This window comes from Coregonus clupeaformis, chromosome 6, assembly GCF_020615455.1.
Source record: "Coregonus clupeaformis isolate EN_2021a chromosome 6, ASM2061545v1, whole genome shotgun sequence".
Taxonomy (NCBI): domain Eukaryota; kingdom Metazoa; phylum Chordata; class Actinopteri; order Salmoniformes; family Salmonidae; genus Coregonus; species Coregonus clupeaformis.
The window spans coordinates 4,040,267-4,053,698 of NC_059197.1; the positions used below are offsets into that span (position 1 = coordinate 4,040,267).

General features: G+C 43.0%; 1 protein-coding gene across 5 annotated transcripts; it reads left to right on the forward strand.

Moving 5' to 3' along the window:
• The first annotated feature begins 268 nt into the window (after window positions 1-268).
• rffl (ring finger and FYVE-like domain containing E3 ubiquitin protein ligase) lies at window positions 269-12,951 on the forward strand. 5 transcript variants are annotated; one of them, XM_045217432.1, is made up of 8 exons: window positions 269-524; window positions 2,841-2,978; window positions 5,299-5,519; window positions 6,227-6,628; window positions 6,832-6,891; window positions 9,710-9,920; window positions 11,871-11,894; window positions 12,178-12,951. In XM_045217432.1, exons 3-8 carry the CDS (start codon window positions 5,343-5,345, stop codon window positions 12,357-12,359), a joined length of 1,056 nt encoding a protein of 351 aa, XP_045073367.1. In that variant the 5' UTR covers window positions 269-524; window positions 2,841-2,978; window positions 5,299-5,342; the 3' UTR covers window positions 12,360-12,951. The 5 variants fall into 5 exon arrangements, with proteins under 5 accessions (XP_045073367.1, XP_045073376.1, XP_041733196.2 ...); XM_045217441.1 differs by having other exon boundaries at window positions 5,334-5,519; XM_041877262.2 differs by lacking the exon at window positions 2,841-2,978.
• Window positions 12,952-13,432: the final 481 nt, after the last annotated feature.

The window sequence follows — 13,432 nt, forward strand, 5'->3', positions numbered from 1 at the left end:
CCCATCATTTCAGGTTGAGGGCATGAGGTAGGAGTGAGTATATTTAAATAGTGGAGAAGGGTGGGGTTAATTATTAGTAGTAGGTCTGAAGTTGTGAGTGTAGTGTTAGATGGTAGGATATTTATTTGTTTTATTTTATTTTTCAAGAAAAGATAAGGGAGTTGTACTCCAGTCTAATAGGTGGCGGTAATGCAACAAATTGGATGCCAACCGCCGTTAAACCTCATTGAAGAAGAAGAAAACTTTCGTGCGTGTGTCTGCATTCAACCTCTTCAACTAGCAATGATTCTAAATGTACGTGCACCCGCATCAGCAACTCTCTGGGCCGATTGAAACTGGCCGGGGGAGTGTCACTGGCTAGAAGCACTTTCTTCCTGTTTCACTTCAAAAACTAACTTCGATTTATTCCTTGTCATTTTGTGAATGTCGGAGAACATTAGCCCCACAAAAGTCATCCAACAGCAAGCGAGCTTCATGCCAGCTGCTTCTAGCACGCGTCTCACGACCACGGGCTTCGTGTCGAGGTAGCTATGTCGATCATTTCAACTCGATAAAGACTTTTAAAGTTAGCAGCAGCTGGTTAGTTACTAACGTTAGTTTGCTAGCCAGCTATTATGGGCAAATGTTATGCGTTCGCTAGTATCTGAACAACTCAAATGTATTGCTAACGCAAGGTAGTGAACCAAATGACTGACAACAGCAGATGAATGCAAAACGTATTATGAAAATAGGTACATTGATTTCGAGTCTAACTTTAACTGTGTCGTGGCTAACGTTAACTACAAATGGGTGGCTATATTGGTTGTGGAGCTTATTACTGTATGCCTTTGTTGTTTTGGACTTTGCGACCCTGTAGTTATTTCTGACACAGTAATGTAAGTTAAACATTTTTTTATTAAAGTGTCCACTAAACCTAACTAGGTATATAAAAAACGGGACACGTAAACTGACTATTGAGACAAACTTGCTGTGCGGATTTTGAGAAGTCTACCCTGGCCTCTTAGTTCCATTACATTACACAAGTAATTGTCATTAGACGAAGGCGTCTTCTACTATGAAGTTTTAAGAGCCCCGACGCTCGGTCTGAACATTAACGCGCATCGCTTGCGGTACGGTTTTGGAAGCATAACTACCTTATCTTTCTGCGAGAAAATGTTTCAAAAAACGTTAAATTGATACACACCTTTTTATATGGTTAGTATTCCCACACGGCCAAATATCCGTGTTACAGCGCGTGTTTGGAAGAAAGAGGGACTAACGTTACCTGTGCTAGTTAGGTATCTACAATGCCAGAAATGTGTAGTCACTGAAAAATACTGTCGGCAGCAACTGTGATAAAGCCGATTAAAACAAAGTACAGTGAGTGTCTATTTTGCATTTGTGAAATTATTTTGATGTGATATGAAAGTAATGGGCTTTATGTTTTTAGAACCGTATCGCAACTGAGAAACGATTCACGTTTAGATGGAGTATTTAGCTGTTTTGGTGGTGGTAATGCACCTTAAAGTTGGTTGCCAACCGCCATATAAAGTCCGAAGAAGCCTGAAGGAGAGATTACTAGAAACGAACTCTGTTTACCCTGTGGATTAATTGTTGGAGTAGAGGACCTTGTCCATTTCAGGTAAAATAACAACCCAATGTTTATATCCCAGGACAAATTAGCTCGCAACAGGAAGCTAGTTAAATTGCCATACATGTTTAATGCTTTTCGACCTGTACCCAAATTAATATAGTTGGTTCAGAGTTCATTTTGATATTTCAACCTGCGTGTCCTGATCGTGTCTGGTGTGGGTGGACAAAATCCACATGTGCGCAATGGCAAGCACGGAGAGGTCTGGTCAGCATGTAAATTCATCTTTCAATCACCCATGTGGGTATATGCTCCTAAAAACAATGAGGAGATGGGAGAGGCAGGACTTGCAGCATGTCAAGCGTCACAAATAGAACCAAGTGCTATTTTAGTGCCTGGCTACACAGGCTCGCGTGAGCAGTGTGGGTGCAATGATTGAATAACATGTATGTGTACACGCGACGCGGGTGATGTGGTCAGCATGTTTGTCCATTAACAGACACGATCAGGACACACAGGTTGAAATATCAAAACGAACTCTGAACCAACTATATTAATTTGGGGACAGGTCGAAACACATGAAACTTTAAAGGCCATTTAGCTAGCTTGCTGTTGCTAGCTAATTTATCCTGGGATATAAACATTGGGTTGTTATTTTACCTGAAATGCACAAGGTCCTTTTATTCTGGATCTTTGTAGAATTTGGACCCGTTTTGAGTAACACAAAATCGTGTTCTCTGCTCTGACAATTAATCCACAGATAAAAGGGGAAACCTAGTTAGGTTCTAGTAATCTCTCCCCCTTTGTCATCTTCTTTTGTGGACTTTATATGGCGGTTGGCAACCAACTTTAAGGTGCGTTACCACCACCGACTGGAGTGTGGACCTCAGTTCATCTTTCAATCACCCACGTGGATATATCCTCCTAAAAACCAATCAGGAGATGGGAGAGGTGGGACTTGCATCGCGTCAAGCATTAAAAATAGAACCAAGTTATATTTTAGCGCCTGCAGACGCGAGCAGTTTGGATGAAATGATTGAATAACATGTATGTGTACATTTATTTTGCAGCGCACACAACGCTGTATTCAGCATGTTAGCCTGTAGGCTACTACTTTAGAATAAGGGGGGGGGGACAGCTGCCTTTCACTATTTGTGTTATTATCAATAAAAAAACTAAACATTGCATGGACATGGTCAGACTAAAGTTAGTTTTACAAGTGATTTATTGTTTGTACAACTAGACTTCCTTAACTCTTCACTACATTCAGGTGTGAAACCTTTGCAGTTGGCCTCTGGATGCCTGAGGCACCCAGTCACTTTTCCCTCAGCTGTGCTCCACTTGATGCAATCTGGTGGCAGGCATTTCCTTAGCAGCAGCTGTTGATGTGGATCTGCCTCGCAGTTTGGTAGGTGCTGTTAGGTCTGTCTTGTTTTGGTCTCTATGGCAGTGTGTTTGTGTGTAGCCTAGCTATTATTGAGTTGCACAGGTTACCTACCACAGGGGACCCAGAGCATAAACACGTGACTGAGAATTGGCCCTGCAGTGGTCGAAGACATGTTTACTATTTCTATGAGGTTGTGCAACTCCTGAATTTCAATTGTGGCTGCTTACTGAACTGACTGGATTGAAAACTGATCAATCTTATCGTCAATTCATGAGAGATTGAGGATGTAGCCTAAGCCTAGTTAGTAGACCTCCCCTTACATGCTGTAAGAACTGGGCCTGTATGTATTTATAAAGTGTCTTAGTGTAGGAGTGCTGATCTAGGATCTGTTTGACCTTTTGGACCATAATTAATATTATAAACCGGTGGTTCGCGCCCTGAATGTTGATTGGCTGAAAGACACGGGTATGACAACAAATTACTTTTAACTGTTCTAATTACGTTGCTAACCAGTTGATTAAAAGTAATAAGGCACCTCTGGGTTTTGTGGTATATGGCCAATATATATATATATATATATATATTTTTTTACAGACGATAGTTAAGCCTATTTGAACATGACTGGCACCGCCGGAGTCAGGCAGTGCACAACAGGGCAGCGCACAGCCGGGTAACAAGCCAAATTACCTACCTTTTCCTATAGATCCCCACAGTGGAGGTGTCATAATACCCATAAACCTAGCGGTCAAACAGGGAAATGGTTCCAATCATTTTTCCCATAGGAGATTTTAGAAACACTTAAAATAAGGGCTGTGTTTTGTGTAGGCTTACTCTGGCGTGACGTTTTGATTACCATGTAAATCTCTCTCGGACAAGGTTACTTTTATCAATATATTCGGCTCCTCTATTTACCCTGATTCTAAAATGCTAATTAGCATCAACGTAGACATCATGCAAGACTTCAAATCCCTGCAAGCTCCTGCATGTCATCTCTAGCTGACACCTTGGCTAACAGTTATTGTGTCAATTTAAAACGTACACAAGACGGTTCACAGAATTGTCAATTTTAAAGAAATGTAGTCCATTTATTCATTACTACATTTAACTAACTTAATTCAGAGATTCTTAACTTTGCCTTGATTCGGCAGTCTCGTCCAGATCATCATGGCATTTGTAATGCTTTTTGATTTATTTATTTGCATTGGTAAGATGATTTCACATTGTCGTTTAATGATAAGACTCTAATCGCATGGTTTGTGCATGAGAGGCTGCGTGACAGATTGTTTACTACGACGTGTCCCCCCGAACAGCTTCTACCCCCAAGCAATAAGACTGCTAAACAGTTAGTTAAATAGTTAACCAAATAGCTACCCGGATTATCTGCATTGACCCTTTTTGCACTTTTGACTCATCACATATGCTGCTGCTACTGTTTATTAACTGTCACTTAATTCCTAGGTATGTACATATCTACCTCAATTACCTCGTACCCCTGCACATTGACTCGGTACTGGTACCCCGTGTAAATAGCCAAGTTATCGTTACTCGTTGTGTATTTTATTATTACGTGTTTTACATTTCTATTATTTCAAAAAAGATATCTCTGCGTTGTTAGTAGGGGCCCGTAAGTAAGCATTTCACTGTTAGTCTACACATGTTGTATTCATCACACTTCGTAAACAATTTTATTTTATTTGACTCTCGAATGCTTTGGGTCCTGGAGTGGAGACTGCAGTTCGGCTTCCTCTGTTCATGTTTGGGAGATAGGATGTCACTCCATCAAGAACCGTGTCGCCAGCCTGTGCTCCTGCAGCTCTGACTGCAAACAAGCTCTGAATTAATGATGGGAGCCCTACTTCTGGTAGCTAAAAGCCAGCTACCTGCTCTCCTTACTGACAAAAGTTTGAGGCCACCGCCGTTCACTGCTGATCTCTCATTTCAATTGCAATTCCAGTGTCATTGATTGAGCCCTATACGACGTTGGACGTCCGAACATAATACCGCCACTGCACTGTAACATCAGCACTTCAGTTGTTTTTCTTATAGCCTAGCCTACCTCTTCAACCTCTCCTACAGCTATTTCTCCACTGCATCACCACAGCCCTTGCTCATGCCCTTCAAATTGCTCTCAAGTTTGTCCCACTCATACCCTGCCTCTTTAGTCACTCACTACTCACTCTGTTCCTGATCTTACCCATTCAACACCTGCTCTGGATAAGAGCGTCTGCTAAATGACTAAAATGTAAATGTACTACACTCTTTATTTTTCTCCCCCAAACTCTTTAGTTTGTGGTCTGTCTTCACTAACCCACTCTATCCATCTTAACACGTGTGTCCCCAGGTGGGGTGCCCGTCTAAGAGTGGTCGTGTTTCCAGGTGTGGAGCATGTGGGCGTCCTGCTGTAACTGGTTATGTCTGGACACTGCCACGGTGGAGGAGAGCAACAGCAGCACGCGTCACCAGGCCTATACTAACTCAGGCTACAGCAGCTACCCGTCGCCCCCACTCCCGGACCACACGTGCAAAGCCTGCGGAAGCCGCTTCGTCACCCTAGCCAGAAAGGTACCTAAAACCCTCTTAGCCCACCTTTTCCCAAATCCAGGCATTGAGATATGTAGCACTGCAGGTTTTTTATCCTTCCTCTCTAATCAGTGGTTGATTCAGACCTGGCCAATTAGAAATGTATCAACATTGATTAAAGGGATATTGCAAGATTCTGGCAATTTCTACCTACCCAGAGTCAGGTGAACTCATGGATACCATTTTTATGTCTCTGTCCAGTATGAATGAAGTTAAGAGGTTGTTTCGTGAGCCAATGCTAACTAGCGTTAGCGCAATGACTGGAAGTCTACAGGAATGGATAGCTTGCAGAGAAAAGAGAACCAGCAATACGCCAGACCTCAAGGCTGACTGAGTATCCAGCGCTTAGCTTTTCCTACACCCTTCAATTCCTCCATTATCTACTAGAGGCATGAAAAGGGTGAACCTAATGCAATGGTGATGTACTTTTCTGTACCTGAACCAGCCTCAGGGCAAGATTTGAACAAGAGCATTTCTGCTTCTTGGTTTTCTATATCTATGCGTTACGCTGTCAGTGTCGGGTTAAAGCTAGAGTTGGAGCATAATCTGGGACAAGTTTTAAAAGGAACTATTTTGGTCCATATATATAACTTTTTGTGAAAGTTGGGAATTGTTATGGCCAGGGAGGGAAAATAAGCTAGCAGACACGATTGATAATCATTGTGTGTCGGTCTCCTATCTCCCCGCAGCATGTCTGCGTGGACTGCAAGAAGAACTACTGCGGCAGGTGTTCGGCCCAGCTTGAGCCCCGGCCGCGCCTCTGCCACACCTGCCAGCGGTTCCACGGCACGCTTTTCGAGCGCACCGAGCTGATGAAGCTCAAGGTGAAGGACCTGCGCGACTACCTCCACCTGCACGAGGTCTCAACGCAGATGTGCCGTGAGAAAGAGGAACTGGTGGAGCTGGTCCTGGGACAGCAGACACCGTCACCCTCTGACCCAATCATAAACCCTCTGACCCAAACACAGACCGCCACCCAGCATGAGACAACTCCTCCTCCAGACCCCACCACCACACCCTCCACACACCCCGACTCCACCTCCACAGACCATGTCCCTTCACAGCCGCCACCCACTCAGGAGGACAGTCAGGTGAGGCCCGAACCCACCATACCACACATGACTTACCCCTGTTTCTGTCATACATTCATTTACCATTTTGTCCATCACCTCACCTTTTGTGTTATGTAGCAATAGCTTGTGAATGGATAACTAACCTTCTGTATGGCCCCTCCAGTTAGAGCATGGCTAACTATAGCTCGCTAATGTGGTGTATGGTGGGTTTTTGCTCCTAGACCCTGTCTGTGTTGGGTCCTGAGGAGCCACTGGACACTGAGGGAGACACAGAGCCGCAGGTACTACAGCCTGACCCTGATCTTGAAAGCGTTGCAATTGTTAGGGCCTGGAGTTGTTCCTGGTCGGGTCACTTGGTGAAGAAAAACTCTTGGCCCTAGCCATGGTACCACTATAGCAGCGATGGGCTTCCTCTCCTTGGCTCTGGGCCTGTATTCATAAAGCCTCTCAGAGCAAGAGTGCTACTGGGTGATCTGAAAAGTCATAGTCAATTGATCAATAACATAATACTATTAGCAAAAATGTTTATTTTCAATTCACAATCTGTAGAAACAATGAGAATAGAAAGGTTCAGAACTTTTGTAAGACATCACAGTACAGTTGAAATATATATGGCAAATAGAAATCCTATATGGATGGTGTTAAAAGATAGATGGGTGGTGTTGAATGGAATTGAAGGATGGGACTAATAACAACTAACAACAAACAATAACAAGATAACTAATAATGTAGGCACGCTGTGTCCATAATAAGTGTATGGGTTGTAGGTTGGGAGCTTTTGTGAAGGAGCACAGTTAGAAAGATATGGCATATAGAAGCAAACCGGATGGACATCATGAAAATGATCGGAGAGGTTGAGAGTAGAAGAAGTTCAGGAGAAAGAACAAACAAAATGTAATTATTGTAAAATTGACTGTGTCCATAAAATGTAGATAGTGGGTATGTGCTGGAAGTAGAGGCCTAGGCGTTGTTGTTCACTAGTTTACTCCAAGTGGGGAAAGGGTGGCGGGGTTGGAAAGTAATAAAGGGGAATATATATATATTTTTAAAGGATATGTATGTATGTGGGTATGTGGGTGTATATGTATATGTGAGAAAAAAAAAAGTCCCCCCAGATTCATTACTCTAAATGACAAAACAATAGCGGATTGTAGATCAGCACTTGATTTTATTTTAAAATACATTAAAATGTTACACCAGGCAACAGATACATATACCAAAATTGCTGAGGATTATAAACACATAGTCTAAAGACTTGTTTCCATTGTGGTCCTCTATTGGTAGGCAAGGGCTGCAGAGCAAAACAAGTGACATGGGCACTGTCATAGATTCACTCAATCATAGTGTCCAAATATTTAAATGTATACAAAAGAGCAAATATACACTAATAAGCATCCACTAGCGCAGAGGGGTTTACACTTGGCTAGGAGGCTATCTCAACATTAACCATGCCTTGCAGGAGTGTTTTAACCTAAGACTGGCAAAAACAATTTTTATCAATTTTTGAGTAAGGCTGTGACGTAACAATGTGGAAAAAGTCAAGGGGTCTGAATACTTTCCGAATGCACTGCATCTATTTTTCAATCATTGGTTGAAAAATAAAATTATCAATTTGAAAAAAAGGTTTTCCTTATCCAGGATAATAAACAAAAAGGAGTACTCAGTATCTACGTAGATTTGCGTTTATTTTAGAGTCTGGCTTACTTTTTGCCGTAGGAGCCTAATCAATATATTTAGTTTAATCATACCGTAGGAGATCAGGCTAGGGACTGTTTTAGACCCTCCAGTGCCATTGTGCTCAGACAGAGTCCCATTGTAAAGCAGTGTTTTGTTGTTCGATGGCTCGCTGCCCATGTCTGCATGGTGTGTCCCATTATTCACCTGTCTGTCAGAATGTTCCCCTTGTAGCCGAGCAGTAATCTATTCTTATCCCCACTGATGGATAGCAGCTTTGGCATGTAATGTGGCTTGTTGTCATTCCCCGCACTGGCTGTGAAAGACCCATGTGACTGACACTGTTCCTCTTAATACAGTTTGGGTTGGGATAGCTAAACAAGATAGTTAGTGTTGTCACACGATGACACACAAGTTGTCGACCTAGAGATTATGGTTCTTTGAGATCTGTCTTGTGGCGTAGGTTCTAGGCCCGTATTCATAAAGCGTCTCAGGTCTAGGATCAGTTCCACCCGTCAATGTAATCTTATTAATGATGTTCTGTAAGGGCAATACTGGGGCCTCCAGAGTGGCGCAGCGGTCTAAGGCACTGCATCGCTGTGCTTGAGGCGTCGATACAGACCCGCGTTCGATCCGCGACCGGGAGACCCATGAGGCGACGCACAATTGGCCCAGCGTCGTCCGGGTTAGGGGAGGGTTTGGCTGTCCGGGATTTCCTTGTCCCATCGCGCTCTAGCGACTCCTGTGGCGAGCCAGGCACATGCATGCTGACACGGTCGCCAGTTGTACGGCGTTTCCTCCGACACATTGGCTTCCGGGTCAAGCGAGCAGTGTGTCAAGAAGCAGTGCGGCTTGGCAGGGTCGTGTTTCAGAGGACTCATGGCTTGACCTTCGCCTCTCCCGAGTCCTTACAGGAGTTGCAGTGATGGGACAAGACTGTAATTACCAATTGGATATCACGAAATTGGGAGTAAAAGGGGTAAAAAGTCTCAAAAGAAGGCAGAACTGACTCTAGATCAGCACTTTATGAATATGGGCCCTGTTCACAGTTAGTGTATGGATCCCTTTAATCAATCATTCTGACATTCAAACATGATGGCTGTCAATGTGATGTGATTGTTCACGATTTACATCTGACCTTCGAAAATGTGTGTCATTCCATTCTAATGAACCTGTAACCTTTTTCACCAGATTATCTATGTTATGCCAATCATCAAGTACTGGGGCGCGTTCAGAAGGGTGCAACGTACTGAACATAGCTGTTAAAAATGTCATCGAGCTGACTTGATACCTTACTCTTAGATGCACTTGTTAGTTATAGATCAATGCATGTCTGTTTTGCAGGCCCTTAACACAATGTATCCGAACGTTCCACAACATTGTGCCCTATTGAACGCAACCCTGATTTGCTGTGCTGTTGCTCAGTCCTCAGACACAGAGGAGGTGCTGGTGCCAGGCCGTAGGGCGTCGCTGTCCGACCTAGCCACGGCGGAGGACATCGAGGCCCTCAGCGTCCGGCAGCTCAAGGAGATCCTGGCCCGTAACTTTGTCAACTACAAGGGCTGCTGCGAGAAGTGGGAGCTAATGGAGAGGGTCACCCGTCTCTACCACGACCAGAAGTTGCTCCAGAATCTGGGTAAAAATTATTGTGATATATGGTTGTTTTCCCTACCGGCATCATAGTTGAATTGGGGTGTGTTTACTAGGAATCAAACAGGACGAAACGGGGAGGGACATAACTGAATTTGTCCAATAAGTAACTCTTGTTTTTGTTGAAAAAAAAATTATGTTGCAAAACAGTTTGCTACGGTGTGCACTAATAAATACACCCCAGATAGTAAGTTGTTCTGGATAAGAGTGTGTGCTAAATTACTCAAATGTAAAGGAGGACTGTAATATGAGACATCTATTTGGACTTCTATTACAGAAGCTCACTGTTTTCGCTTACTCACTTAGCCAGGTTGCAGCCAATTGAATCCTGTGAGATATTTTACACCTGGATGACCACCAACACTTGCCCAATCAATTAGTGAATAATACCTACTGTATGTCTGAGCCTGGATGGCCCATGGGGCAGGATCCTGTGTCTAGTGTGAGACAGCTTGATGTACAAGTACACCCCCTGGACTGGAGGCTAGTCTATCGCAAGGCCTTAACCCAAATACTTATCCTAAATACCAAGCAGAGACATCGGGTCTGGCTTGGGTGGGGATTGAACCCCCAACCTTCCAATCTCAGGGTGGGCATTTTAAGGCCTCTGAGCTGGTTGTGAATTGGTGTGTATGGTAGAGGTATACCTTCCAAGTCAGGGAACGTCTTGGCCACTCAGGTAAACCTGATAATTAAAGGAGAAGTTTGCTTTTTTACAACCAAATCTAAATTTTTTATATAAATGTTATCCAGACACTTTTTGCGATTTCACTTGTTTCTGAGAAACTTACCCTAACCAGCGATTAACTTCCTCATCCTTGTTGTGCAGTACAGGGGGCTCTGAAAAAACATGAACAAATGATCCAAAAACACCAAAATACGTCCTTTTAGAAACGGCAATGCGCTCAGTATAGTGATGCCGGTCTTTAGATGTCAGTTTTGTGTGACTCAAGCTGTTTCCCCTATCCAGCTGTTCCATTCTATGTGTAGCCTGCTGCTAGAATAGACGGAGAGGTATCGCTCGAGTCGCAACAAACAACACTCGAGTCGCAACAAAATATAATATAACGTTGCAGATAAAGTTCGGAATGACGCAATTTCATGTGTACAACATCTAAAGACCTGCATCACTATACTGAGAACTTTTCAGTTTCTAAAAGGATGTATTTGGGTGTTTTTGTTTTGTTTTGTTCGTGTTTATTCAGAGCCCCCTGTACTGCACAACAAGGATGAATAAGTGAATTGCTGTTTTTTTTTTTTTTTTTTTGTGTCTGGGCCCTTCTATAACATGCATTTACTTAAAAAATAGAGATTTGGTTGTAAAAATGCTAAATTCTCCTTTAATTTAAACAATGTACTCAAACAAGTGAATACGGTGAGACCCTATTACAATTCAGTAACGGAGGTCTCGTATGAGGCTAGATTTAGGGATGTCACATGGGACATTCAGTACATGCAGTCACCGCCACAGTGAATGAATGTCAATAACAATTGCTGAATCCCAAACCAGTCCCATACCCTTAGCCCTCGATTTGCGCGTTGAGGGGGTAGGCGCTAATTAGATTACATACATAATTATTAGACCCTCCGATACCCACTTCAACCGAGGCAGCAACACTGCAGGCTCCATGGCAAAGTGCTATCCCAACCCGCACCGCAATATCTTTGTCATTTGCACAAATTCAAAAAAAATATATGGAAAGGCGTCTAATGATATGGCACGTGCATTTGTTTGTCTGATTTCAAGGCTTGATGCAACAAATTAAATCTCTCAAATTAACCGTTTTACTGTTACTAAGGTTTACATCTAGTTAAACAACTGGGAATTTCTTAATTTGAATTTCTTGTTTTATTATTGCATAAATTTTTTTTTTTTGCATAATTCAAGGAAGTTTTTAACATGCTTTTTTCCTTTTCTTTTTCCCGTTTCCTCCAGTTTCAAGTACAAATGACGGCACAGGTGAGTTTCTTCTCCCCCCGTGCTTCCTGCAATACAAAGCTCCCCATGATGAACGTTGGAACTCTTAAAGACTGATCTCATCCATTTGGCATGACAGTGGTGATAGCTCAACCATGGTGAAAGTGTCTTGAACAATCAATGATCAGCTATAAGTATTATAGCTCTCAGATTAATGACAGGTGGTTGAGTGTTAACAAGTTGTCTTTGGTCAACTGAGTACAAGCTAATATTTAATGAGATATGTGTGTGTAATGGTGTTTTGTCCCTTGTTTCTTTCTCCCAGACCCAAGTGGTACCCCTGGCCAGGAGGAGAACCTGTGTAAGATCTGCATGAACTCTCCCATTGACTGTGTCCTGCTGGAGTGCGGCCACATGGTCACCTGCACCAAGTGTGGCAAGCAGATGAAGGAGTGCCCAATCTGCAGGCAGTATGTGGTACGGGCTGTTCACGTCTTTAGATCCTGAGACCCAAGCCTTGGGAATCCCCCCCCTCACCTCCCATAAATAAACAAGGGGCTTGCTACATGTGGCCTTACCACCCATAGACTAGACGGGGGGTATTAAACTCTTACCCTACGAGGTCCGGAGCCTGCTGGTTTTCTGTTCTACCTGATACTTAATTGCACCTACCTGGTGTCCAAGGTCTAAAGCCATCTGTTATTAGAGGGGAACAATGGAAAAAAAAAAGCAGTGGAACTGGCTTCGAGGTCCAGAGTTGAGTTTAAGGGGACTAGACTAACCACTTCTCCCTCCAGATCTCCACTGCTCTGATGGTCCTTGAGACCCTGAGTACTGGTTCCCCCTGCTGGAGGGATGAACAGGGGCGGTGAACCCCATTTATCCCTTCGATAAACCACACAAACCCATTGACTGGACTCATATTTCCAAGCTGATAACGATATTATGTTGTCTTAGAATAAGAGCGTGCCTGTATTTAAACAGGCAATACCATATGTATTTATTTTTCTAGTAAATATGGTAAGGGATCTTATTTTTATATATATATATATTACTGAACAAAAATATAAATGCAACAATTTCAAAGATTTTGCTGAGTTACAGTTCATATAAGGAAATCAGTCAATTGAAATAAATGAATTGGGCCCTAAACTATAGATTTCACATGACTGGGCAGGGACGCAGCCATGGGAGGGCATAGGCCGACCCACTTGGGAGCAAGGCCCAGCCAATCAGAATGAGTTTTTCCCCACAAAAGGGCTTTATTACAGATAGAAATACTCCTCAGTTGCACACTTCCTCAACTTTAGTCATCTGAGGCATTGTGTTGTGTGACAACTGCACATTTTAGTGGACTTTTATTGTCCCCAGCACAAGGTGCACCTGTGTAATGATCATGCTGTTTAATCAGCTTCTTGATATGCCACATCTGTCAGGTGGATGGATTATCTTGGCAAAGGAGAAATGCACACTAACAGGGATGTAAACTAATTTGTGCACAAAATTTGAGAGAAATAAGCTTTTTGTGCGTATGGAACATTTCTGGGATCTTTTATTTAAACTCATGAAACATGAGACCA